This window comes from Coregonus lavaretus (genome assembly GCF_964263955.1).
Source record: "Coregonus lavaretus genome assembly, chromosome: 15".
NCBI classification, from domain to species: domain Eukaryota; kingdom Metazoa; phylum Chordata; class Actinopteri; order Salmoniformes; family Salmonidae; genus Coregonus; species Coregonus lavaretus.
In genome coordinates this window covers 14597231-14624214 of record NC_140002.1, presented here as the reverse complement: position 1 = coordinate 14624214, position 26984 = coordinate 14597231, and the positions used below count along the sequence as shown (strand labels likewise).

Genomic DNA, 26984 nt, shown 5'->3' with positions numbered 1-26984 from the left:
CCTACAGTTGTGGTTGTTATCAGTAGGCTACAATTGATCAGACTGAGGCACAGATTAATTGTGCACGAGTTGACAAATCATGAGGCAAATCAGCCTAAACAACAGTACTTTGTCCCTCTTTTCAACGCTTTTGTGTTTATGAATGTGTTAGGGCAAATACCAGCTCGCCACACGTTTGCCTGTGGCCCTGCTGTGATGATCACTGCAACGATAGATCGAAATAAATCGCCACATAATGCTACAAATGAAAAAACATATCCTGTATGTTCTATCTCAAAATGTCGAGTTAGTATCTCGATATTTTTAGACAGTATCTCTACATTTTTACATACGTATCTCACATTTTTTAGATAGTATAACCTTTTTATTATTTGTATTATTGGTGGCTGGAATGGGCTTCCTTCCGACCATACACGACAGTGCGGTTTTAATGTGCCCACATTATTTGGTTGATGAGGCCATGGCATGAGGGAATGTCCGTTATTCCCAATTGAGTGAAAAGTAGGCAATTTTTTTGTCTATTCATAACTGTTTAGCTAGCTACAGGTGTAAGCTATATACTCAGATTGTGAAACAAATTCGCGAATTAGCTAAGTATTTTGATTGAATTTGACTTTTGACAAAAGTTTTGGTAACGTTCATGTCTAATGTTACTCAATGCTAGCTAGCTAACTAATGCATAGTTAGCTAACGTTAGCTAGCTACAATACACAATAACGTTAAGTTGGTGAAAAAAATAACGTTTGCAGTAAGTAGCTAGCCAGCTACTTTTACTATCATACTTTTATTATCTTATATAACTAACAAGCTGGGTAGATTTTTGTAGTCAACTATTTTTGTTAGCTAACGGTTAACATGCTAGCAATGAATTTAATATTACCCAAATATCAACATTGCTTTTTGGTATTGTCCATTTTAGAAATGTGGACCCTCCATGTCTCCCTCATTCTGAGTCTTCTGTATGGAAGAGGATTAGGAGGAGCAGCCAGAGGAGAGTGTGAATGGGGTGTCAGGCTTTGTGAAATCGGTGACCCCCTCAACCTCACTTCAACCTGTAACTTTGAGAGTCCTCTGACCACCCTGTCAGGAGGCATAGAGGTGCAGCAGTTCAGCACTAAGGTTCAGGACATTATAAAGACGCTGACTGACCAGCCAGTCAACACCCAGGAGAGTACCACTGTGAGTTTCCAACCCAGTCGGAGTACAGTGGTTGAGATTTATACTGTGTAACTAGAGGAAGATTCTTCACAGGTTAACTGTGCACTGTTTCTGTTCTGCAGAGTTATCTTGGCTTCCCTTACTACCTACGCATAGACCTACTGTGTGGTTCAAAGGTAACATAACTCTTCTTACATCCTTTAATATGACTTATTGTGAATGCAAACACAATGACTAGAAGAAGAAGCTACATGTTTGTTCCAACAGGAGTCTTCTAAGCGTGCCATTCAGGAGGCCCTCCTCACAGGGTTGACCCCCAATGTGGTCCTGACCTTCCAGGAACCCGTCCACCCCATCCGCCTCAAATCACAGAGACTGCAGATCATCCTCACCACAGCCCCCCTGCTGGACAGTGGTGTGTGTGCGCATGTGTGTCAGTTTTGTCTTGTATGTTCATTTGAACTAGGCCATGTTTTTATGAGCTTGCAACTGTATGTGCTACATGTGTGGTCTGTTTGTAGAGTGGAATTCACTCATGTTCATTTGTGCTCCCGGTCAGGAACATCAAGTGTGTGTGTGTTTCCCCCTGCAGTGCCCTGTGACAGCGACCTGTGCCAGCTGGGTTGGTATGCTCCCATGCCCATCCTTAATGGGTCAGTAGTATACAGGGTTCAAGTGGTATCAAATGGCCAGGGTCAACTGGTGCCTGAGAGAAGGTCAGTGACAACTGTTTGTGTATTTAAATGTGCACGCATGCGTAGGCCTATAACACACAGTGCCTGCCAAGCATCGGTCATGTACTTGCTTCACTTTACAGGTGTCAAATCAGCCACACTTAAAAGATTACTATTCAATTCTCATCTATGAAATCCTTTTTGGGGTATGGCTATCAAGCATAAATTACTCCCAAGTTACAGACAAACAATATCTAGTACATTATGGGGAACATAGGAAATGCATCTCTGATCCAAGATCATGACCCTCTCTCTACATGACTGCTAAACTGCATGCTGTGTCTGTGTTTGTGTGAGCAGCTTTGCAGTGAATGTTAACGGCTATGTGCGCACCACTGACAGAGGGGAGACGAAGATCTCCTTTGGTACGGAGGTGAGGGACAGACAGATCCACAAAGAGGGAGAGGAGGGAGAGAGAAAAATAAGCTAATAGACATTCTCTAGATGAGTGGGTGGTTTTGTGTGAAAATGGAACAAAAATGTTTTGCACTAGGTGTCTTCTGAAGGAAGGATTTTAAAATAAATGTAAACAAAAATGTATTGAAGTTGATTATCCACGAGTAATTGTTAAAGTATAGATTAATTATGATTTATGATATTTCAAATGTATATACAGTGCTCTGCTCTTTCTATCTCTCTCTCTATTCGTATGTCTATAGATGCCAGCACTGGAGGACATGATGGTTTTGGGCAGTCCCTCTCGCCCTCTGTGGGCGGTGGTGCAGAGTTCTCCCATCCTCATTCTTCCTGGTATTCCTGGCTTCAAGGCTGTCCTGATGACCGCCACAGAGTTCCAGCACACCTCCCCCATCGAGGTAAAACCAGACACATAGTGTAAAGACACAGGCTAGAGCATTGACTGTTTGTGTGAGTGTGTAGTACTGTGTAACCAGCAGACCTGGGATTAAAAATAAATAAAAACAGTTGAATCTTTCTTTTGACAGGGAGTCATGCTGAGACCAAGGTCTCTTTTGCAGATGAGCCCTGTAATTACAAAAATATAAGTAAATACAATACATTACGCAAAACAGAGATACAAAAATACAATCATGGAAGACAAACATATTCTTCATCAAAAAGTCTCTCAATCAGCTTCCTGAATTGCTATAGAGATAGTGCTGCCTGAAGCCAGATTGATGAACACTTAAAATAAATTTCATAGATAGGAACGATCTTAGCTGAGGGCGTTAATCAGAGTTTCTAATATTTTTGCTAGGCAAGAAAGTTTAGAGATAGGGTGGTAATTATTTAGGTCTGATGGGTCACCACCTTTGTGGAGATGGGCCACATGGGTCGCCCTCCAAAACCAGATATGACCGCCAGATGTTTTTTTTTTAAATTCAGGGTGTAGATCATCTTTAATTTTTCAGATAGATTGTAACTTCCATCAATGTAATTGTCTGCATCAGTTCCAATCCCCCATATGTTTTTTCTCTCGCAAATCTATCTATCTATCTATCTATCTATCTATCTATCTATCTATCTATCTATCTATCTATCTATCTATCTCTCTCTCTCTCTCTCTCTCTCTCTCTCTCTCTCTCTCTCTCTCTCTCTCTCTCTCTCTCTCTCTCTCTCTCTCTCTCTCTCTCTCTCTCTCTCTCTCTCTCTCACTCTCTCTCTCTCTCTCTCTCTCTCTCTCTCTCTCTCTCTCTCTCTCTCTCTCTCTCTCTCTCTCTCTCTCTCTCTCTCTCTCTCTCTCTCTATATATATATATATACATACATACACACACATACACACACATATATATACATCCATACATACAGTGGGGGAAAAAAGTATTTAGTCAGCCACCAATTGTGCAAGTTCTCCCACTTAAAAAGATGAGAGAGGCCTGTAATTTTCATCATAGGTACACGTCAACTATGACAGACAAATTGAGAATTTTTTTCTCCAGAAAATCACATTGTAGGATTTTTTATGAATTTATTTGCAAATTATGGTGGAAAATAAGTATTTGGTCACCTACAAACAAGCAAGATTTCTGGCTCTCACAGACCTGTAACTTCTTCTTTAATAGGCTCCTCTGTCCTCCACTCGTTACCTGTATTAATGGCACCTGTTTGAACTTGTTATCAGTATAAAAGACACCTGTCCACAACCTCAAACAGTCACACTCCAAACTCCACTATGGCCAAGACCAAAGAGCTGTCAAAGGACACCAGAAACAAAATTGTAGACCTGCACCAGGCTGGGAAGACTGAATCTGCAATAGGTAAGCAGCTTGGTTTGAAGAAATCAACTGTGGGAGCAATTATTAGGAAATGGAAGACATACAAGACCACTGATAATCTCCCTCGATCTGGGGCTCCACGCAAGATCTCACCCTGTGGGGTCAAAATGATCACAAGAACCACACGGGGGGACCTAGTGAATGACCTGCAGAGAGCTGGGACCAAAGTAACAAAGCCTACCATCAGTAACACACTACGCCGCCAGGGACTCAAATCCTGCAGTGCCAGACGTGTCCCCTTGCTTAAGCCAGTACATGTCCAGGCCTGTCTGAAGTTTGCTAGAGTGCATTTGGATGATCCAGAAGAGGATTGGGAGAATGTCATATGGTAAAAACTCAACTCGTTGTGTTTGGAGGACAAAGAATGCTGAGTTGCATCCAAAGAACACCATACCAACTGTGAAGCATGGGGGTGGAAACATCATGCTTTGGGGCTGTTTTTCTGCAAAGGGACCAGGACGACTGATCCGTGTAAAGGAAAGAATGATTGGGGCCATGTATCGTGAGATTTTGAGTGAAAACCTCCTTCCATCAGCAAGGGCATTGAAGATGAAACGTGGCTGGGTCTTTCAGCATGACAATGATCCCAAACACACCGCCCGGGCAACGAAGGAGTGGCTTCGTAAGAAGCATTTCAAGGTCCTGGAGTGGCCTAGCCAGTCTCCAGATCTCAACCCCATAGAAAATCTTTGGAGGGAGTTGAAAGTCCGTGTTGGCCAGCGACAGCCCCAAAACATCACTGCTCTAGAGGAGATCTGCATGTAGGAATGGGCCAAAATACCAGCAACAGTGTGTGAAAACCTTGTGAAGACTTACAGAAAACGTTTGACCTGTGTCATTGCCAACAAAGGGTATATAACAAAGTATTGAGAAACTTTTGTTATTGACCAAATACTTATTTTCCACCATAATTTGCAAATAAATTCATAAAAAATCCTACAATGTGACTTTCAGGATTTTTTTTCTCATTTTGTCTGTAATAGTTGACGTGTACCTATGATGAAAATTACAGGCCTCTCTCATCTTTTTAAGTGGGAGAACTTGCACAATTGGTGGCTGACTAAATACTTTTTTCCCCCACTGTATATACATACATCCATACACACACACACACATATCCTTTTAAAAATTATATTTCCCTTCATTACTTTCCAACCCCACCACCCCTTCCCCAATTGGAGTAAACTAGTGAAAAACAACGCTTAGGCCTCTACTTCCAGCCCATACATACTATATACATTTTATGGACACAGTCAAATTCTACAATAATTATATTTTGTTAGTTTTTACTCCTGAACTTCCTCCGATCATTTTCATGATGTCCATCTGGTTTGCTTCTATATGCCATATTTTTCTAACTGTGCTCTTTCACAAAAGCTCTCAACCTATAACCTATATACTTATTATGGACACAGTATGCTTTACATTAGTTATCTTGTTGTTATTAGTTGTTGTTATTAGTCCCATCCTTCAGCTCCATTCAACACCTCCCAACTATCTCTTAACACCATCCATATTGGATTTCTATTTGCCATATATTTTTCAACTGTACTGTGATGTTTTATAAAAGTTCTGAACCTTTCTATTGTCATTGTTTCTACAGATCGTAAATTGAATATAAACATTTTTGCTAAAATTATTATTATATTATTGATCGATTGACTATGACTTTTCAGATCACCCAGTAGTGCTATCTGCAGGGTTAGCTCCAGGTAAATATTGCAATCATTTAGCCATTCCTGGACCTGTGTCCAAAAACAAGCTACAAATGGACAGTACCAAAACAAATGATCTAATGATTCTGTCTTCCATAGGTAGCAATAATTTTATATAATAATTTAAATTGAAACATTCTAAGTTTTGAATCCAGCTTCGTTTTGACAGGTATTTACCTTTCCATGGTAGCAAGATCTTATCTATTTTTGCTAACTTTCTATTAAAATTTATTGGAGTGTGATCATTTATTTCATTTGGGATATGTATTCCGAGTATATCCACATCACCATCAAACAATTGTATTGGTAAACTACATGGTAATGTAAAAATTGTATTTTTTAGTGATCCAATACGTACTATAGTACATTTATCATAATTTGGTTGTAATCCAGAGAGGTTAGAAAATGTATCTAGATCCTCTATGAGGCTGTGGAGGGATTCAAGTTGTGGATTTAAAAGAAAACATGAATCATCAGCGTACAATGACACCTTTGTTTTTAAGCCCTGAATTTCTAATCCCTTGATATTATTGTTGGATCTGATTTTAATAGCTAACATCTCGATGGCAATAATAAATAGATATGCCGATAGTGGACAACCTTGTTTCACTCCTCTTGACAGTTTAAAACTTTCTGAGAAATAGCCATTATTTACTATTTTACACCTAGGGTTACTATACATGATTTTAACCCAATTCATAAGAGATTGTCGAAAATTGAAATGCTCCAGGTATTTATATATAAACCCCAGTCGTACTTTATCAAATGCCTTTTCGAAGTCTGCTATGAATAGTAGGCCTGGTTTCCCAGATTATTCATAGTGTTCTATTGTTTCCAGTACTTGCCTTATTTTATCTCCAATGTATCGCCCATGTAAAAAAACCTGTCTGATTGGAATGAATAATGTCCGACAATACCTTTTTGCAAAACATGACTTAGTACTTAATAATAATAATATGCCATTTAGCAGACGCTTTTATCCAAAGCGACTTACAGTCATGCGTGCATAATTTTTTTTGTGTATGGGTGGTCCCGGGGATCGAACCCACTACCTTGGCGTTACAAGCGCCGTGCTCTACCAGCTGAGCTACCTAGTACTTGGTGGCAAAACCCTTGTTGGCAATCACAGAGGTCAGACGTTTCTTGTAGTTGGTCACCAGGTTTGCACACATCTCAGGAGGGATTTTGTCCCACTCCTCTTTGCAGATCTTCTTCAAGTCATTAAGGTTTCGAGGCTGACGTTTGGCAACTCGAACCTTCAGCTCCCTCCACAGATTTTCTATGGGATTAAGGTCTGGAGACTGGCTAGGCCACTCCAGGACCTTAATGTGCTTCTTCTTGAGCCACTCCTTTGTTGCCTTGGCCGTGTGTTTTGGGTCATTGTCATGCTGGAATACCCATCCACGACCCATTTTCAATGCCCTGGCTGAGGGAAGGAGGTTCTCACCCAAGATTTGACGGTACATGGCCCCGTCCATCGTCCCTTTGATGCAGTGAAGTTGTCCTGTCCCCTTAGCAGAAAAACACCCCCAAAGCATAATGTTTCCACCTCCATGTTTGACGGTGGGGATGGTGTTCTTGGGGTCATAGGCAGCATTCCTCCTCCTCCAAACACGGCGAGTTGAGTTGATGCCAAAGAGCTCCATTTTGGTCTCATCTGACAACAACACTTTCACCCAGTTCTCCTCTGAATCATTCAGATGTTCATTGGCAAACTTCAGACGGGCATGTATATGTGCTTTCTTGAGCAGGGGGACCTTGCGGGCACTGCAGGATTTCAGTCCTTCACGGCGTAGTGTGTTACCAATTGTTTTCTTGGTGACTATGGTCCCAGCTGCCTTGAGATCATTGACAAGATCCTCCCGTGTAGTTCTGGGCTGATTCCTCACCGTTCTCATGATCATTGCAACTCCACGAGGTGAGATCTTGCATGGAGCCCCAGGCCGAGGGAGATTGACACTTCTTTTGTGTTTCTTCCATTTGCGAATAATCACACCAACTGTTGTCACCTTCTCACCAAGCTGCTTGGCGATGGTCTTGTAGCCCATTCCAGCCTTGTGTAGGTCTACAATCTTGTCCCTGACATCCTTGGAGAGCTCTTTGGTCTTGGCCATGGTGTAGAGTTTGGAATCTGATTGATTGATTGCTTCTGTGGACAGGTGTCTTTTATACAGGTAACAAGCTGAGATTAGGAGCACTCCCTTTAAGAGTGTGCACCTAATCTCAGCTCGTTACCTGTATAAAAGACACCTGGGAGCCAGAAATCTTTCTGATTGAGAGGGGGTCAAATACTTATTTACCTCATTAAAATGCAAATCAATTTATAAAATTTTTGACATGCGTTTTTCTGGATTTTTTTGTTGTTATTCTGTCTCTCACTGTTCAAATAAACCTACCATTAAAATTATAGACTGATCATTTCTTTGTCAGTGGGCAAACGTACAAAATCAGCAGGGGATCTTTTTTCCCTCACTGTAATTGGACTGGATCTTTATATTTCCACTTGTATCCTGTTTCAGTAATAATGAAATCAGACCTTCTTAAGTATCTGATAATCTACCATTTACATAGGAGTGGTTAAAATATGCTAATAACGATCCTCTGAGTATATCAAAAAAGGTTTGGTATACCTCGACTGGTATGCCATCCAACCCTGGAGTTTTCCCAGACTTAAAGTCTATAATTGCATCCAGAAGTTCCTCCTCTGTAATTTCACCTTCACATGAGTCTTTCTGCATGGCTGTTTTACATTATCAATAGAAAACAAATCTCTAAAATTTGCTTCAGTTAGAGGAGATGGAGGCGACTGAAACGAAAACATATGCTTAAAGTACTTTGTTTCCTCCTTCAAAATATAATTTGGTGAATCATGGGTGACTCCGTCATTTGTAACCAGTTTCAATAAATTATTTTTGGTAGCATTCCTATGTTGAAGATTAAAAAAGAATTTGGTGCATTTTTCCCCATATTCCATCCAGTTTGCTTTATTTTTATAATATATTACACTTGATCTTTCTTGAATAAGTTTCTCCATGTCTTTTTGTTTTTCCTCTAATTTATTCTGAGCATCTATGTTACAGTTGTTATTGCTATCTATCTGTTCTGTTAGACCTTCTATTTCATTTGTTAGTGTGTACTCTTGACCTAAATTGCTTTTGTTTTCGAGATGATTACTGAATTGCATGGCCTCTAAAGGCACATTTAACGGTGTCCCATACAATAAGGGGATTTGCTGTACCTATGGTATGTCGGAAAAAATCAGTTATAAATTCCTCTGTCCTAGTTAAAAACAAGTTATCATCCAATAGAGTTTGATAACATTTCCAATATCCTCGCCCACGTGGAAATTCAGTATGAGTAATGTACACTGCTCAAAAAAATACACTAAAATAACACATCCTAGATCTGAATGAATGAAATAATCTTATTAAATACTTTTTTCTTTACATAGTTGAATGTGCTGACAACAAAATCACACAAAAATTATCAATGGAAATCAAATGTATCAACCCATGGAGGTCTGGATTTGGAGTCACCCTCAAAATTAAAGTGGAAAACCACACTACAGGCTGATCCAACTTTGATGTAATGTCCTTAAAACAAGTCAAAATTAGGCTCAGTAGTGTGTGTGGCCTCCACGTGCCTGTATGACCTCCCTACAACGCCTGGGCATGCTCCTGATGAGGTGGCGGATGGTCTCCTGAGGGATCTCCTCCCAGACCTGGACTAAAGCATCCGCCAACTCCTGGACAGTCTGTGGTGCAACGTGGCGTTGGTGGATGAAGCGAGACATGATGTCCCAGATGTGCTCAATTGGATTCTGGTCTGGGGAATGGGCGGGCCAGTCCATAGCATCAATGCCTTCCTCTTGCAGGAACTGCTGAAACACTCCAGCCACATGAGGTCTAGCATTGTCTTGCATTAGGAGAAACCCAGGGCCAACCGCACCAGCATATGGTCTCACAAGGGGTCTGAGGATCTCATCTCGGTACCTAATGGCAGTCAGGCTACCTCTGGCGAGCACATGGAGGGCTCCCAAAGAAATGCCACCCCACACCATGACTGACCCACCGCCAAACCGGTCATGCTGGAGGATGTTGCAGGCAGCAGAACGTTCTCCACGGCGTCTCCAGACTCTGTCACGTCTGTCACGTGCTCAGTGTGAACCTGCTTTCATCTGTGAAGAGCACAGGGCGCCAGTGGCGAATTTGCCAATCTTGGTGTTCTCTGTAAGCACAACCCCCACATTTGGACGTCGGGCCCTCATACCACCCTCATGGAGTCTGTTTCTGACCGTTTGAGCAGACACATGCACATTTGTGGCCTGCTGGAGGTCATTTTGCAGGACTCTGGCAGTGCTCCTCCTGCTCCTCCTTGCACAAAGGCGGAGGTAGCAGTCCTGCTGCTGGGTTGTTGCCCTCCTACGGCCTCCTCCGCGTCTCCTGATGTACTGGCCTGTCTCCTGGTAGCGCCTCCATGCTCTGGACACAACGGTCCGGCCCGTTGCTGCTCCACGCACCAAGCCAGGGGTGCGAGTCGTCAGTCCGGTGAGGCCCGTTCCGGCTCCACGCACCAAGCCAGGGGTGCGAGTCGTCAGCCTGGTCCAGCCCGTTCCTGCTACTCGCACCAAGCCAGGGGTGCGAGTCGTAAGCCTGGTAAGGCCCGTTGCTGCTCCACGCACCAAGCCAGGGGTGCGAGTCGTCAGTCTGGTAAGGACCGTTCCTGCTCTACGCACCAAGCCAGGGGTGCGTATTGTCAGCCCGGTCCGGTCCGTTCCTGCTCCACGCACCAAGCCAGGGGTGCGCGTCGTCAGTCCGGCACAACCCGTGCCTGGGTCACCGGTGCCTGATCAGGTACCGGTCAGCTGCTCCACAACGGAGCTGAAGCTACCCGCTCCTACGATGTCCAGTTCAGCTCCAGCCAGCGGGGCCAGACCGGACCAGGGGCGCTATGGGGGGATTATTGGAGGGTGGTGGGCAAGCCCGGAGCCAGAACCGCCGCCGAGGAGGAATGCCCACCCAGCCCTCCCCTGTTTGGTTCTAGTTGAGGCGCGGTCGCAGTCCGCGCCTTTAGGGGGGGGTACTGTCACACCCGGGCTCTGGGACTCTATATGTTGAGCCAGGGTGTGGTCATTCTATGTGTCGTATTTCTATGTCGGGAGTTCTAGTTGTGCTGTTTCTATGTTGGCCAGAGTACGACGAGCGTGACAATCTTAAGCAAGGCAGTTAGCACATCACAGATAGTAACTTGTTGACATGAAAACACAGATTCACTAGTAGTTGAGGAGTTTTCAATCAAGTCAGCTAGAGGCTGGGAGCAGCAAACTGACTGACCAGGGCCCGGTATCCCGATAGCGATGGAACTTAGGTTTACGAGTGTTTTAATGATGCATCTATCATACAACGGCCGAAGATGTAACATACGTTTCCCAAAACACTCCGCAGATGCGTCGTTGAGGCATGTCGATACTGATAGGATCAAAAGAAAGGCAACGCTGCTCTCGGATCAGCTTTCTCCATTCAAATCTTACCTTAACATTATAATTATTCCACAATACTGACGATGGATCAGCTCCTAGAACGATATTATCACCTATGGCTGCAAATATTGATGCGGCTTATTATAATACTTATCCTATAAATCAAGATTTGGCACATCATTGCGCACGTTAGGCTACACATTATGAAATATATTGAGACAAGTTACAGACAGTAGCATACAAGTACAAAATATAATTCAATTGATTGAACATTAATTGTATTTCAATATGACTGAAATAGGCCTATAGCCTACTGTAGGCTATTTCTATTTGAATGCAGTCATCTGTTTTAATTTGAAGCATCTTTTTTATACGTCCCTTGTTTGTATCAATTGCAAAGACATTGGCAACTTTGTATTTGTAGTTTCTAATCTACTTTGTTCTGAAGTTATCAGCGGTCACAGAGAGGCGTGTATAAAGCATGTGATTCTATATTTAGAGGAGACCTTCTGTGTATAAAGTGATGCAGGAGGGCAAAAAAGCATCTAATGATACACTTAGCTGTTCTAGTCTGAGGCAGGTGTTAGATTACGAGCGCTTTCAAGTGCAACGTTTAATAACGATGGTTTTGGGGAAACAGCTCTGAGATTTAACGATGCTCCTACGAGGGTTCTAACGATGAACTTAGCCTTAAGATGCTTTTGGGAAACCGGGCCCTTAGCTAATTAAACCACCAATCCTCAAATAAAAAGATAAAATTATGATTAAAAGCATTTCTTGTAATGATGCCGGAGTCTGACAGAACTTGCTTAGGCAGGGAAGGGGAAGAATTTGCACACTTCAGCAAATTAAAAATTATCAGGAATTTAGAAGAATCACCAGCAGAGTCAGAGATTAACAAGTAGTTGGATTTAGCTTTCTTAATCAAGATAGTACAACTGTTTCTGAGTTGTCTGAAAGATTGCCAATCAGAGACAGTCAGTTTTCCTAGCTTTGGCCGAGGCTTGGTTCCTCTTGTGAATACGCTCTGAAAGATCAGATTAATACCAAGGGTTTGATTTGTTCTTAACTCTATATTGTTTAAAAGGTGCATGATTATCTGCTAGGGGAATACAAATAGAGGAGAAATGTTCAATGGCTGGGTCAGGAATACAGGAGACTCTGGATAACTCGCATTGGGATAATTCATGTAAAACAATAATAGCCAATGAAGTATGTTTATTATCCGAAGAAGTTCGGCCACTGTTGCGACTCGATAGGTTCGGGAGATCCCTCGATGACCAACGGGAAGTGGGGCATGGTGGACCCGAGCCAGCAGAAGAATCCCCTGGGGCTGGGGGATTGTAGTCCTCCCCAAGTAAACAGTTGTTGCATTGGAAATTGGCCGGTCCACATCGTCCCGGAACAGAGCAAAATAGATGCAACTCCTACAACGTAGGAGACGCTCGCCCCTTCCTCTGATAGGGAAAGCCGCCATGAAAAGAGACAGAGTAATCTGTGTTGTAGAGTCAGTAATCCCAAACCTCTGTGATCTGGGAGGCAAGTAGTCCAGTGACCGATTGAATAAAAGTCATTCAAGTACAAAACTTGGTTAAAGGCAAACCACTAAGTAAAATTTTACAAAAATGGATTTAAACAGTGTAAAAAAGTCTGCATTTGACATTGCTAGACTTTGCAAAAATATATTCAAATACATTTACATTGGAGATTTTTTTTTCATATACTCCCCGATAACAAACTATACAAAAGCTAAAAACTTTTGAATGCTTTAGTTGTGCTTGATAGAGCTTGCATGGTGCAATGGAACTAATGGAAGAGTCCTTAAAGTGCAAACCCTGCCCATCTGTCACTCTAAGCAGGCTCAAGCAAACGTTTCCATTTAGTCCATTTCAATTCCAATTTTCCTCAATGCTTCTCCATAAGAAAAACGTTGTAATTTCAGTTTACTACCTGAATTGACATGGAATTGACCCCCACCCTGGTATGCATGTGTGTCCAATCGGTTTACACTTAGGTGGGTATCGAGAGCTGCTGGGCAGGCTCCCTGAACTGCCCCCAGGTGGAGTTCTCCTCCATGATCCTAGAGGCCATCTCCACAGAGAGCTCCCTGTTCATCCGCCAGAACCAGCTGCTGCACCGCTTCGTGGGCAACTTCTCCCTGCTGCCTCTAAGAGCCCCGCCCTCAGGTAAAACTGCACCGTTAGACACCACTGGCTCCCATTCACCCTGCTTACACACTGGAACATGAAATCTGGAATCTCTGTCCCCTGTGTCCACGGAATAAATTGCACAGTTGATTCTCAAACTGAGACTACGGCACCTAGAGACGCATGAACACAGATGAAATCACTTATTCATTCATTACATTTTACATTTTAGTAATTTAGCAGACGCTCTTATCCAGAGCGACTTACAGTTAGTGAGTGCATAATATTGTTTCTGTCCATCAAGTTAAACTCAATTCAACTATTTATGGATAAGCTGCATACGTAAAAAGACAAACAATTAGTGCTCTGTTGTCCATCATCTGTCAACGGATGACTCCCATTGAAAAAGACAGTGGCAAAATCTCGGTCACAAAGTCTCTTTGTGGCTGTAGCAATTAGATCCACAAACAAAACCATACATACAGTGCTGCTTGAAGGTATGTGAACACTACAGGGATGGTCATTATTTTGCTATAGAATATTAAAATAAACATAAAATCCTTATCTAAACCCCAATTCGTAATAAAGACAGTCCAAGTAAATGACAGAAACAAAAAAATATGATACATTTTCATTGTTCATTTAACAAAAGTGGTTTATTTAACAGAAACTCAGATTTGATGTGTGCATAAATATGTGAACCCCTTCAGTCAATAGCTTGTGGCACCTCCATTAGCAGCGATAACTTGGACTAAACGTCTCCTATAGCCAGTAATCAGTCTCTGACATCTGTTTTGAGGGATTTTTGCCCACTCCTCCTTACAGAACTCAGCCAATTGAGTGAGGTTTGAGGGGTGTCTGGCATGAACTGCACAGCATCTCGATTGGATTTAGGTCAGGACTTTGACTTGGCCAATCCAAACACAAACCTTCTTTCTCCTGAGACATTCTTTGGTAGATTTGCTTGAATGCTTTGGGTCGTTGTCTTGTTAAGACCCATTTTCAGCCCAGCTTTAGCTCATTAACTGATGGCCTGATGTTCTGTTCAAGAATCTCCTGGTATACCTCAGAATTCATGGTTCCCTTAATGATGTGGAGTCGTCCAGGTCCAGAGGAGGAAAAGCAGCCCCAGATCTTGACATTCCCACCACCATGCTTGACTGTTGGGATAAGGTTATTTTGGTGGTACGCAGTGTTGGGTTTTCGCCAAACATTGCGGTGTTGATTGTGACCAAAAAGGTCAATTTTGGACTCATCGGTCCAGAGAATGGACTTCCAGAAACCTTCAGGTTTGTCCAGGTGGTCTCTGGCAACGTTAAGACGGGCAGTTTGGTTCTTTTTTGACAGCAGAGGCTACCTCCTAGCAACCCTCCCATGAATGGCATTTCGATTCAGTGTTCTTCTTATTGTTGAAGTATGCACAATTACCTGAGATGCAGCAAGGGAGCTCTGCAAAATATGTTATGTTTGGGTTGGCTTTTACCTGATTTATTATTGTTCTTGTGGCTCTTGGGGATATTTTGGAAGAGCGTCCACTTGTAGGCCGAGTTGCTGTCATGTTAAATGCTCTCCATTTGTAAATTATTTGCCTCACAGTGGACTGATGGAGCTCAAATCTTTTTGAGATGATTTTATAGCCTTCCCCAGACTGATGTGCTCTCACTGCCCTCGTCCGGATGTCCTCTGAGATCTCCTTTCCTCTCGGCATGGTGTGCTTTGCATTCACCTGGATGGGTAACACCAAACTGACCAGGTTTCTTATCTCTATTTATCAGAGTCCCGCCCAAACTCTTTCCTAACAATCTCTCCTTTGATTGGTTCATTTGGTAGCTAATTATTTACCCACCTGATTCTACTTACCTACTTGATTTAACCAATGCAACTTGGGGTTCACTTATTTTTGCACCTGCTCTAATTCCTTTTTTATTTTATTTTTCTACTACACGCATGATTTCCTCTACACCAACATATGGTATTGGTAAATATAAACCTGTTATGTCAGATCAAAAAGACTGGTTCTGATTAAATGAAGATTTCAGGATAAAACTGAAAATATCTGTAATTACACAAGGGGTTCACATATTTTCAAGCAGCACTGTAGCTCCATTAAAACTCTCCGTATCCCCCTCTCTCTACACTGTGTCAGAGGCATGGCAACAGGTGCTGCGCACGGTGTGCGTGTCCCGCATGGTGCCTGTGTTCATCTCGTACCACGACACCGAGTACTTCTACATCCTGGGAGGAGGCTGGCAGAAGGGTACCCTCTACAGGGCCCAGGTCTACGGTCAGTCAGTCAGTCAGTCAGTCAGTCAAGCAGACAGGCCGCCAGTCAATTAGTCAAACAATGAATCAGTCAGCCAGCCAATCAGTCCCAAACCTCTGTCTTTCGTCTGCTGTCAGATATGATTATTCTTTTTTTACTCAGGCTGTGTGCTTAGCTCTCTTAGTTGGGTGTTCCTTCTCTGTTTTTTTCTTATCACACAATTCTCTTAGTCTTTACTTCTCTTATTATTTTCCACGGTTCAATTTCCCCAACAGACGGTGACGTGACGTTTACTCAGTTGCTAGACTCCAAGGGCAGCACTGCTTGCGAGTTTATGAACAGTGAGTTCACCAGCCACCATATTTTCCATGAATTACCGTTAACCTTTTTTATAAAGTTTTTTTTGTAGTACTATACACAACTGTCTAATGTAGGCTAACAGGTGGTTGTGTTATGATATATTCTGTTTCACTGTCTGCAGACCTGGGTAAATCTTTTTATTTTAAATCATTTCAAATACTTTATCTGTGCTTGATTGAACTTGCCTGGTTTAATTAACCAATAGAATAGTTACAAAAGTGCAAACCCTGCCCATTTGGCGCTCAAGCAAACACTCAAAGTATTTGAATGATTTCAAGTAGTATTTGAACCCAGGTCTGAGCTGTTTAGATTCACCCCTCATGTGTATATGATCCTCAGGTAAAGCCTGCCAGGTCAAATGGGCAGCCCAGGATTCTTCCCACAACCACCTGATTGACTTGGTTCTCCTCGAACTGCTACCGGACAATAAACAGGCCCACTCCTACCACCTCCTCATATTAGGTTCAGTAGTAACATGTTATTTCAGATGATTTACAGAAACTTTAAAGCCCGAAAGTCTGCGTTCAAAATGTCACCCTATTCCCTAATATGGTACTCTACTTTTGACCATAGGCCCATAGTGCACAATGTAGGGAATAAGGTGCCATGTTGGATGTACACTATAATTTCAATGTAACAAAGTAGCCCCGTGTAGCTCAGTTGGTAGAGCATGGCGCTTGCAACGCCAGGGTTGTGGGTTCGTTTCCCACGGGGGGCCAGTATGAAAATGTATGCACTCACTAACTGTAAGTCGCTCTGGATAAGAGCGTCTGCTAAATGACTAAAATGTAAATGTAAGTAGGATATGTAATAATAAGGCTGTTTCTGGTCTTTGCAGACAATAATTTCCACCTCGGCGACACCTTCCCCAAGTATATCCCAAAAGGTATTTTCTGCCCCTGTTGCATGTGTTTTGCATTTTGTAACCGAGTTGAGTTGGTTTAAACTCACTCCTCAGGTTGAAATACCCCCACCCGCTAGCTTTTCGGTGGTGCAGCTGGCTAAGGTGTTTCAAGAGGACGGTCACGTGTGTTTGCAAGACAGAGGATGCCAGATTGAGTACCAGTGTGAACTCTTGAGCGAGGAAGCTAAACTATTGAGCGACAGCGTGACCCCATTAACACATGGATATTATGTATTATATTATGTGAAATATTACCTTATTTTGCATTAGGGTTAGTAACTGTGTGTGTTTGTGCAGGCAGTGGAGACTCGTTCACGGTGGTGACCAAGACTCAGGAAAATGGCACAGTGACTCTGCACTTGAGGGGCATGGTGTTCAACCCCATCAGTGCCATCCTCTACATCTGGGGAAACGCTCTGCTCTGCTCGTGGGTATTCAGCTGTGTGTGTGTGTGTGTTTGTGAGAGAGAGAGGCTAGCCTACATTTAGGGTTCATATGGCTATAGATTTGATCGACAGCACTTTTTTACTGTGAGCACACACAACTGAAACAGCCTCTGAAATACAGGCTAGGAAGTAGCATAAGTGTGTGCATGCGTTCGTGTAAGGGTTTCCATTAGGAAAATGTGGCGCCAGACATTTGACTGGCAGCATTTAAATTTACCGGACATTTGAGAAATAAACCGGACCCATATGCATTGGGTGCGTAACCTGATTAGGGCGTCCACCCACGGTTCTCAGAATGACAGAAATCACCTCTCCATCACGGTTGACAACTCCACAGTGTCGCCCTCTCAGAGTGCATAGAACCTTGGCGTGACCCTGGAAAACACCCTGTCGTTCTCTGCAAACATCAAAGCAGTAACTCGGTCCTGCAGGTTCATGCTCTACAACATCCGTAGAGTACGACCGTACCTCACACAGGAAGCGGCGAAAGTCCTAATCCAGGCACTTGTCTTCTCCCGTCTAGACTACTGTAACCTCCCGCTCAGCTCAGTCCAATCTCTTCTCTGTCTTGGTACCCCAATGGTAGAACCAGCTTCCCCCTGAAGCCAGGACAGCAGAGTCCCTGCCCATCTTCTGAAAACACCTGAAACCCTACCTCTTCAAACAGTATCTTAAATAATCCTCCTCCTCACCTCGACCCCCCCACCCCCCTTTCTAGCTCTGACTCTACTGATAGCTACTTTATTGAGGAAGAATTTACTTTCTATGCCTGTGATATGTGTTTGTCCCACCTAGCTGTCTTAAGATGAATGCACTAACTGGATAAGAGCGTCTGCTCGATGATGCAACGGCGTGCGTACTTACCAATTCCGATGTTAGAATAACTACACATTTACTTTTCCTCAGCCAAAATGACGAGTAGGCCTAATGAACAGCTAAATCACTAGTCTATATCAGTCTATTATCCCCCATAGTAGAAATGTTGACCTATTCTATTAGTCAGCTTGTCGTTCTGTACAAGAAAGAAATAGCCTATTCCAAACAAACTCTGGGACGATAGATCCCAAATTCATACAACCAGTAGGCCTAGGCAAAAAAAAATAAAGTAAGCCATGAAGCAACAGATCAGAACGTTTCGCTTAAAATGTTGATAAACTATTATTTCTATTAAGCGCAGCAAAGCGTACAAGGCAGCAGGCTACACGCGAATGTTCATTCCATAATGAAATTAGCAGGAAAACACTTATCAAAAGCGCACCGCACATGCAAGCGGTTTCATGAGACCGAGATGAAAATATCAGTTAGAAATTCAGAAAGAGGGGAGATCAAATATGCAACAACTAGCATGGGTTGCTAATATAACTAGGATTGTGCCTTTGGCTACTGGACAATGAAAGAAAGTTGATTTGAAAAATCCAATAGAACATGAGAGAAATAGGCTACTGGTTTCAATGGCATATGGAAGTCTTTATAAAATAATTACCTCCATGTTTGGTTGTGTTTTGGCTAGGCTACATTGATTCAAGGTGAACATGCCTCATAATATGTAGTAAAACTTTCAGGTTTCAAACAATTAAGTGTATGTTTTCAAAATTCATACTGCCTCCAGCTCATTGCAAAGTGGTGTGTGATGCGTTGAAGCCTGCCTACCTTTAAATACACTTGAATGGCAAATGGGAAGTATGTTTCAATTACACAGTTGAGAAATAAAAATAGTAGCTATTTTTAAGCGTGGCTATCAAAACTGTTTTTAACATGCAATTTAATTTAGAATTGTTGCGCAATGATTGGGTTTAAAAATCAAGTTTCACTCCAGCTGCAACAGGAGCTGTAACAGATGTTCCGCTTAAAATAGGCTCTGTTATCTGTATGCTGTGCCCGTGTGATAAATAAGAATCATAACGACTAATGAAAATACACACGAGAATTTAATTCCACTAAATATTGCAAACTAACCCATAGACCGATAAGTATGACCGGTCAAATGTATTTACATCGACTGGTATTTTAATAAATGAATAGGCTAAAAGCATTATTTTGCAATGGGATTATTTATTCTTCTCCCGGACAATTAGCCGACGGCAATATTATTTATCGGCTTTTCATTTTTTTTGTATCTGCCAAAAGCCAGCTACTACCGGCTAACGGAAACCCTGGTGCATGTGTGTGTAAACGCAGGGACATGCATGATGCTTGCATGAAGGTAGGTCATATTTGCACAAAGATGTTGTCTATCTGTTGTCTGTGGTTCCCAACAGTCAAGACCAGGGGATGAGCTACCTGTTCTTTAATGGCTTCCCTCTGGATCAGATGATCAAGTACTTCACTCTGTCCTACCACGGAGAGTTTGCCTTCGTCACAGAGACCGAAGAGGTATACCTGTGTGAGAGGAAGAAAGACTGTTTTATTTTTTGCTCACTCATTGTGAAATGACGTGCATTTGTGTTTCAAACGTGTGTGTGTGTGTGTGTGATATGAAACACTCATTCGTGACAATATAAAATGAGTGTGTGAGCATGTTTGTGTGTGTGTGTGTGTGTGTTTCAGCTGTGGTGGGGGCAGGAGGGCGTGGACCAGGTGATGCGAGTGCGCCCCTCCCTGGGCTGGCAGGCCTTCTCTAGCCTGCAGGCTCTGAAGGGCGACAGCTCCTACTCCATGACCCACAGCCTGCTCACTGTCTTCTACGACTGGGACAAACAGCTGCAGGAGGTAACCCTATGCAACTATTATCAATTTATATACATGGATTGTGTATCAGTCACATAGGGATGTATACGATAAACCAGATTGACAAGTTTATTGTGGCAGAATCAGAAAGACGGTTGAGGCAGTCACAGTTGTTATATAAAATGGGTTGTACATCACTTGTACAACCTGAGTGTGTACTAGGCCTATTTGTTTTCATGAGAATATACACTGAGTGTACAAAACATTAGGAACACCTTCCTAATATTGAGTTGCATCCCCTTTTGCCCTCAGAACAGCCTCAATTCGTCGGGGCATGCACTCTACAAGGTGTCGAAAGCGTTCCACAGGGATGCTGGCCCATATTGAATCCAATGCTTCCCACAGTTGTGTCAAGTTGGCTGGATGTCTTTCGGGTAGTGGACCATTCTTGAAACACATGGGAAACTGCTGAGCGTGAAAAACCCAACAGTGTTGCAGTTCTTGACACTCAAACCGGTTCGCCTGGCACCTACTACCCTATTCAAAGGCACTTAAATCTTTTGTCTTGCCCATTCACCCTCTGAATGGCACACATACACAATCCATGTCTCAATTGTCTGGAGGCTTGAAAATCCTTCTTTAACCTGTCTTCTCCCCTTCATCCACACTGATTAAAGTGGATTTAACAAGTGACATCAATAAGGGATCATAGCTTTCACCTGGTCAGTCTTTGCCATGGAAAGAGCAGGTGTTCCTAATGTTTTGTACTCTGTGTAGATGTATTATTTTATTTATTTCCACCTCTGTGATGTTCCTGTGGGAGGTTGAAGGTAAACCCTCTCTCTCTCTCCTCTCTCTCTCTCGTTAGGTGGTGTACACAGTGGACTCTAAGGGAAAGGGTTCTGTGGTGAAGAGGGAGCTGCCTGTGCCCGAGATCCTTTCCTATAGCCACTTCTCGACCACCCCCCGCAAAGTCCACCACTTGGAGTACTGTACCTTTTCCTCTGTGTTCTCTACTGACTATTTATCACCCTGACTATTCTTCAATGTACATTTTTCGCCCAATACATATTTGCGTTTTCCTTTCTCCTGCCCTTTCCCCCTCTCCCCCCAGGTCGTTCAGTGCCTTCTCTTTCCCCCTCTCCCCCCAGGTCGTTCAGTGCCTTCTCTTTCCCCCTCTCCCCCCAGGTCGTTCAGTGCCTTCTCTTTCCCCCTCTCCCCCCAGGTCGTTCAGTGCCTTCTCTTTCCCCCTCACCTGCCCCTTCTTCTGGGAGCACATGGCGGACCTGCCCCACCCAGAGCCCTACAACCGCATCCAGCAATACCTGACCCGGCCCCCCCTGGTGCCCACCTCCTTGGGCCTCCAGACCACTGCCTCCCTGGCCACCTACCAGGGTCTGCTGCACCACCTGCTCCACCTGCACTCGGACTACATCATGGTAGGCCTACATCAGCCGTCTGTCTGCTCATACCACGCCCAATCCCAAGTCAACCCCTATGCACTTGTTGAGATCTGAGAGAAATACCCCAGGTCCTACAAATGAGAATGTCATCTCGGTCAACCATTTGAGCATATCGTTCATCATTATCTTCTCAGATCTCCACAAGTGCATAGAGCGTAGGATCGAGGGGCCGATTTGGGATTGTTCCCTACTCCTTCAAACTCCTTCCTCTAGCTCTTGTGTAATGTTAGCGCCTCCCGTTAGGCTGGGGAAATCACTCACCTCAGTGCTGTTGGGATTGCAAGAGGAGGCATTGCTTTTGTGAAGGATTTAACGATACTGACTTTACTTATTTCCAGGACATTGGCAACCCCGTCCACAACCCAACCTGGCGCTGGTGGAAGGACAAAGTTATATATGCGGTCAGCTTCTTCTTCTAAGAGTTTTTATGCATGTGAATGACCCTGCACATGATACACTCATACACAGATGAACATACACACATATGGATACACATACAAAGATATACACCGTATGTCACTCCACATAAAAGTTTCCTTTTACCTTTTGTCTCTGATCTTAATAACAATCTAAGTCCTATCGCGTCCTCTTGGCTCCCCAGGACTACTACTTCTACATGGCTAGCAACGGCGTGTCGTCCACAGGCTTCAACGTGGAGATGGGGGGCTACTCCCGGGCCTACATGAGTTCAGAGATCACCTTCCCAGACATGGTGTACCTGGACCGGGTCTCCTCCTTCTCCTTCTCCATCTACATCGCCTGCGGCTCCGCCAAACACCTCTCCGTGGAGGAGAAACCCAGAGGTGGGAGCAGAGAATGGGCTCATGTTCATTAGGCACCATATGGAAGAAAACGGACTGAAACAGGCTTTTGTGGCACTGTGCCCTAATGAGCACGACCCTTGGTTGAAATAGTATTGGTTTTCTTTAAAATTCTTCCATCTGTGAGTGTTTGAGCTTGCCTAGAACCATCCACCCATCTGGCACTCCAGGCAGGCTCAATGAAACACTCAAAGTATTTAAAAGAAAGCAAATGCTGTTTGAACCCAGGTCATACACCAGTGAAAATCATTTCAACATACTAATGAACTGCATTCTGTTGGCGTTTCTGTGATGTTGTTTTATGTTATGTTGTGTGTCTCTAATGATTGTCGTACCTTAAAGAGCTCAGTGACATCAACTACATCTGGCTCTCAGCTGAGGTGTCCAACAACCACTACATCCATGTGTCTGTGACCAGGAACGAGCTCTTAAACAGAGGGGCCGTGTTATATAAGGTAACGCATACATAAACCAAGCCTTAGATACCTCAGTATGTCCTTCACTGTATCACCACCACTTGACTTTTACAACCTACTTCTCAGACTCAATTTTCCTGTAGGAACATCATTTCACACACAGCTTCATTTTTACATATTTTCAGTTGATCACAGTGGCAGTGTGCTCACAGCTCAGTGTAATATAATATTTGCCATTTAGCAGACACTTTTATCCAGAGCATGCATACATTTTCATATCGGTGGCCCCAGCGGCAATCAAACCCATGGGCCACGACCCTAGCGTTGCAAGCGCCATGCTCAACCAATTGAGCCACACAGGACAAACCGTGTATACTGTTACCATTACCAAACAAAATGACGTTCTTCCGTGTTCCAAGGTGACTGTGAAAGACAGGGGGCTGTTTCCCGGTCAAGTGCTGGCGGGTGAGGGGCTCCTGGCTTTCAACCTCCTGCTACGGGTGAGACGTGAACAACGAGGGCCTGGAACAAAATGGCTCATATATCTGACATGTATTTGACAGGGAATATGCTGCTACTATAAATGTTTGGAGATGTTTTGTGAGTAGTGTTGTTGAGTCTTCTATCCACCAGGTGTCTCTCTCTCAAACTGTGTGAATGCAGGTGAGCAGCTCGGAGATGAAGTGCTACCAGCAGAAAGACCAGGGGATAGGCCTTAGAGTCAGTATCATGTTGTCTGTACTTCATCTATGCTGTCCTATTGTGTTAGACTCATCATATAGGCCATTCAATGCCATCTAATGCCTAATTCACATTATTGGGCCGACCTGAACCGTACTCTGCTGGCTCTGATATTTTCCTTTCATGTCCTTTCCATCACCGTTCCAGCAACTATGGTTGTGTTACCAGGCTAGCCCAATACAGCTCGGCTTGGCCCTATAGTGTGAACCAGGCATACATGTCTCTGCCACCTATAACTGATATTCTGTTTGCTTTGCACCACCACTTAGGGGCTGCACAGGGTGCCCATCTACATTGGCTGCCCTCCCGGGAACCGCCTGGCGTTTGACATCACAACTACCCTGGAGAAGTGTGCCTACAACAACAAGCGCTACTTCAACTGCCCCAAACCCGACCCCATCATGCCTTGCTTTTACTATGAAGACCGTGAGACTATGACCCTGAACTAAACCCGTTTTGAAATGGTCAACTTTTGCGAAGACATACGTTTTGACCCTCAACCTAAATCTAAACTGCACACATACATCTTGTACATTAGGGAGGCGGGGAGGTCGACAGAAAATGTATAATGTAATCTAACTACCTACCACTGTTACATGTCCTCCATTGTGTCTCTGTCTGCAGTGTTCTATCCCTTCTTCTTGATCCAGGACATGGTCTCTGGAGAGTCTGAGCGATTCCTCGGGAGGTAACCCCCCCCATCAATCTCATCCCCTCTTGTGCCGCTTTTTTGTACTCAGACAAAAAACGAAACATCTTTGTGGTTTCTATACATGAATTGCTGTTGTTGAAGCCCATGGCTTGATATCATACTGTCTCTATTTGTTACACTATAGCTATACCTTTAAGGTGGTTGGCGGAGGAGCTTACTCAAAAGATCACATCCGCCTCTACACTCCAGAGGAGGTGCTTATGTATAACAGCCTCAACTACAGGTAATGGAGTTGTACTAGAGCTACACAGGAAAACACACAGGACCCAAATGTATCGTTTTAATATATTAGAGCAAGGTTGGTTTGATATACGGTACCAATAGAGATGCATATTTGTGTGACTCCCCCTGGAAGTTCACCCTGGTTTCTCTGTCTGTCCCACAGCTCCCAGAGGACACTGGTATGGATGTTTGAAGACATGGACAGCAGTGTCAACATCACTAAGGAAGGATTTGTGGTCATGCATGGCAATACAAACAATATTCGGTAACACTCATACATACACACACAGTGCATTCGGAAAGTATTCAGACCCCTTGACTTTTTCCACGTTATGTTACAGCCCTATTCTAAAATGGATAAAATTGTTATTTTTCCTCAATCAACACACAATACCCTATAATGACAAAGAAAAAACAGGTTTTTAGAAAAGACTTAAATAATACATTTACATACACTACCAGTCAAAAGTTTGGACACCTACTCATTCAAGGGTTTTTCTTTATTTTTACTATTTTCTACATTCAAGGGTTTTTCTTAATTTTTACTATCTTCTACATTGAAGAATAATAGTGAAGACATCAAAGTTCTGGAAATGTTCTGGATTGGCTGACCTTCATGTCTTAAAGTAATGATTGACTGTCGTTTCGCTTTGCATAGTTGAACTGTTCTTGCCATAATATGGACTTGGTCTTTTACCAAATAGGGCTATCTTCTGTATACCACCCCTACCTTGTCACAACACAACTGATTGGCTCAAACGCATTAAGAAGGAAAGAAATTCCACAAATTAACTTTTGACAAGGCACACCTGTTAATTGAAATGCATTCCAGGTGACAACCTCATGAAGTTGGTTGAGAGAATGCCAAGAGTGTGCAAAGGTGTCATCAAGGCAAAGGGTGGCTACTTTGAAGAATCTAAAATATTCTACAATGTAGAAAATAGTAAAAAATAAAGAAAAACCCTTGAATGGGTAGGTGTGTCCAAACTTTTGACTGGTACTGTAAGTATTCAGACCCTTTGCTCAGTACTTTGTTGAAGCACCTTTGGCAGGATTATAGCCTCAAATCTTCTTGGGTATGACGCTACAAGCTTGGCAGACCTGTATTTGGGGAGTTTCTCCAATTCTTCTTTGCAGATCCTCTCAAGCTCTGTCGGGTTGGATGCGGAGCGTCGCTGGACAGTTATTTTCAGGTGTCTCCAGAGATGTTCGATCGGGTTCAAGTCCGGGCTCTGGCTGGGCCACTCAAGGACATTCAGAGACTTGTCCCGAAGCCACTCCTGCGTTGTCTTGGCTGTGTGCTTAGGGTCGTTGTCCTGTTGGAAGTGAACCCTCGCCCCAGTCTGAGGTCCTGAGCGCCCTGGAGCAGGTTTTCATCAAAGATCTCTCTGTACTTTGCTCCTTTCATCTTTCCCTCGATCCTGACTAGGATCCCCACAGCATGATGCTGCCACCACCATTCTTCACTGTAGGGATGGTAGTGTGTAGATTGAGGGACATTTTTTATTTAATCAATTTTAGAATAAGGCTGTAACGTAACAAAATGTGGAAAAAGTCAAGGGGTCTGAATACTTTCCGAATGCACTGTATATAGTCACATACTCTGGATAGGTGCAGTGAAATGTGAGTTGGCTATACAGCACAATCAGATATGGGACCAGGCTACATACTGATCACTGACAGGTCTACTTGTTGATGTGCGTTGCGGTGCAGGTGGATGTGTCAGGGGAACTCTCCCTGTGGCAACATGGCCGCTCAGAGCCTGGAAGCACCAGACTATTACTTTGTCGTCGAAGTCTCAAACAAGTACGGCTCAAAAGTTCAGCATTACATCTGCGTATAGGGTCTGTGTCAATGTGTGCGCACAAAAAAGATCTGATTGCATGTTAACTGGACAGTGCCTTGTGTTCCTCTTTAGGGGTATTGATTTGAGTACATACTGTGACTATGCGTTGCGGTTTATACTCCACGTGCATGGATTCCCATTGGACCCCAGCAGAGGCCTTTTCTACATGCTGGTGTGTTCCCTGGATGCGTCCCATATGGTACCCTATTCCCTATATTGGAAACGGCTTGCTCTGGTCAGAAGTAGTGCACTAAATAGGGAATAGGGTGCAATTTGGGATGCTGCCCTGGACTCAAATAGAATCACAAAACCTGACTCTACACTGTTGTCAAATATTACATTTGGTTGACATGTCTTTCTTCCTCCAGATGACCCTGGCCACCATCGTAGGAATCCTTGTCTGCTTCATTGTTTATAACTGCTGTGGTCCAGGCTTGAAGAACCTGTTAAAGGCAGCCTACCAGGCCACCAAGCACAAGAGCCATGCAGAGCACGGTAAACCACCCCAAAACATTATCTTTGAGAATGACCTGTATATTCAGTGATTAGTGGATGACTGCAATCAGTCGATACAGTGCATGCTCCTTGTGAATGGGATTACGAATCAACCGCTTACGTTCTGTTCGGATGTGACTTTAAGAGTGTACTGTATGT

At 43.4% G+C, this 26984-nt stretch overlaps 1 protein-coding gene across 1 annotated transcript; it reads left to right on the top strand.

The window, feature by feature from the left end:
- Nucleotides 1-921: 921 nt before the first annotated feature.
- Nucleotides 922-26875, top strand: LOC311142627 (cation channel sperm-associated auxiliary subunit gamma-like; the record flags this gene model as incomplete). The annotated part of the gene is made up of 26 exons (XM_084178287.1): nucleotides 922-1179; nucleotides 1281-1334; nucleotides 1426-1573; nucleotides 1751-1874; nucleotides 2193-2265; nucleotides 2552-2707; nucleotides 13337-13508; nucleotides 15616-15753; nucleotides 16008-16073; nucleotides 16432-16554; nucleotides 17294-17423; nucleotides 19701-19815; nucleotides 19990-20151; nucleotides 20978-21096; nucleotides 21335-21548; nucleotides 22174-22375; nucleotides 22736-22848; nucleotides 23229-23309; nucleotides 23473-23529; nucleotides 23820-23976; nucleotides 24175-24238; nucleotides 24387-24485; nucleotides 24648-24749; nucleotides 26198-26290; nucleotides 26403-26529; nucleotides 26699-26875. 26 exons carry the CDS (start codon nucleotides 922-924, stop codon nucleotides 26873-26875), a joined length of 3324 nt encoding a protein of 1107 aa, XP_084034413.1.
- Between the last annotated feature and the right edge of the window lie 109 nt (nucleotides 26876-26984).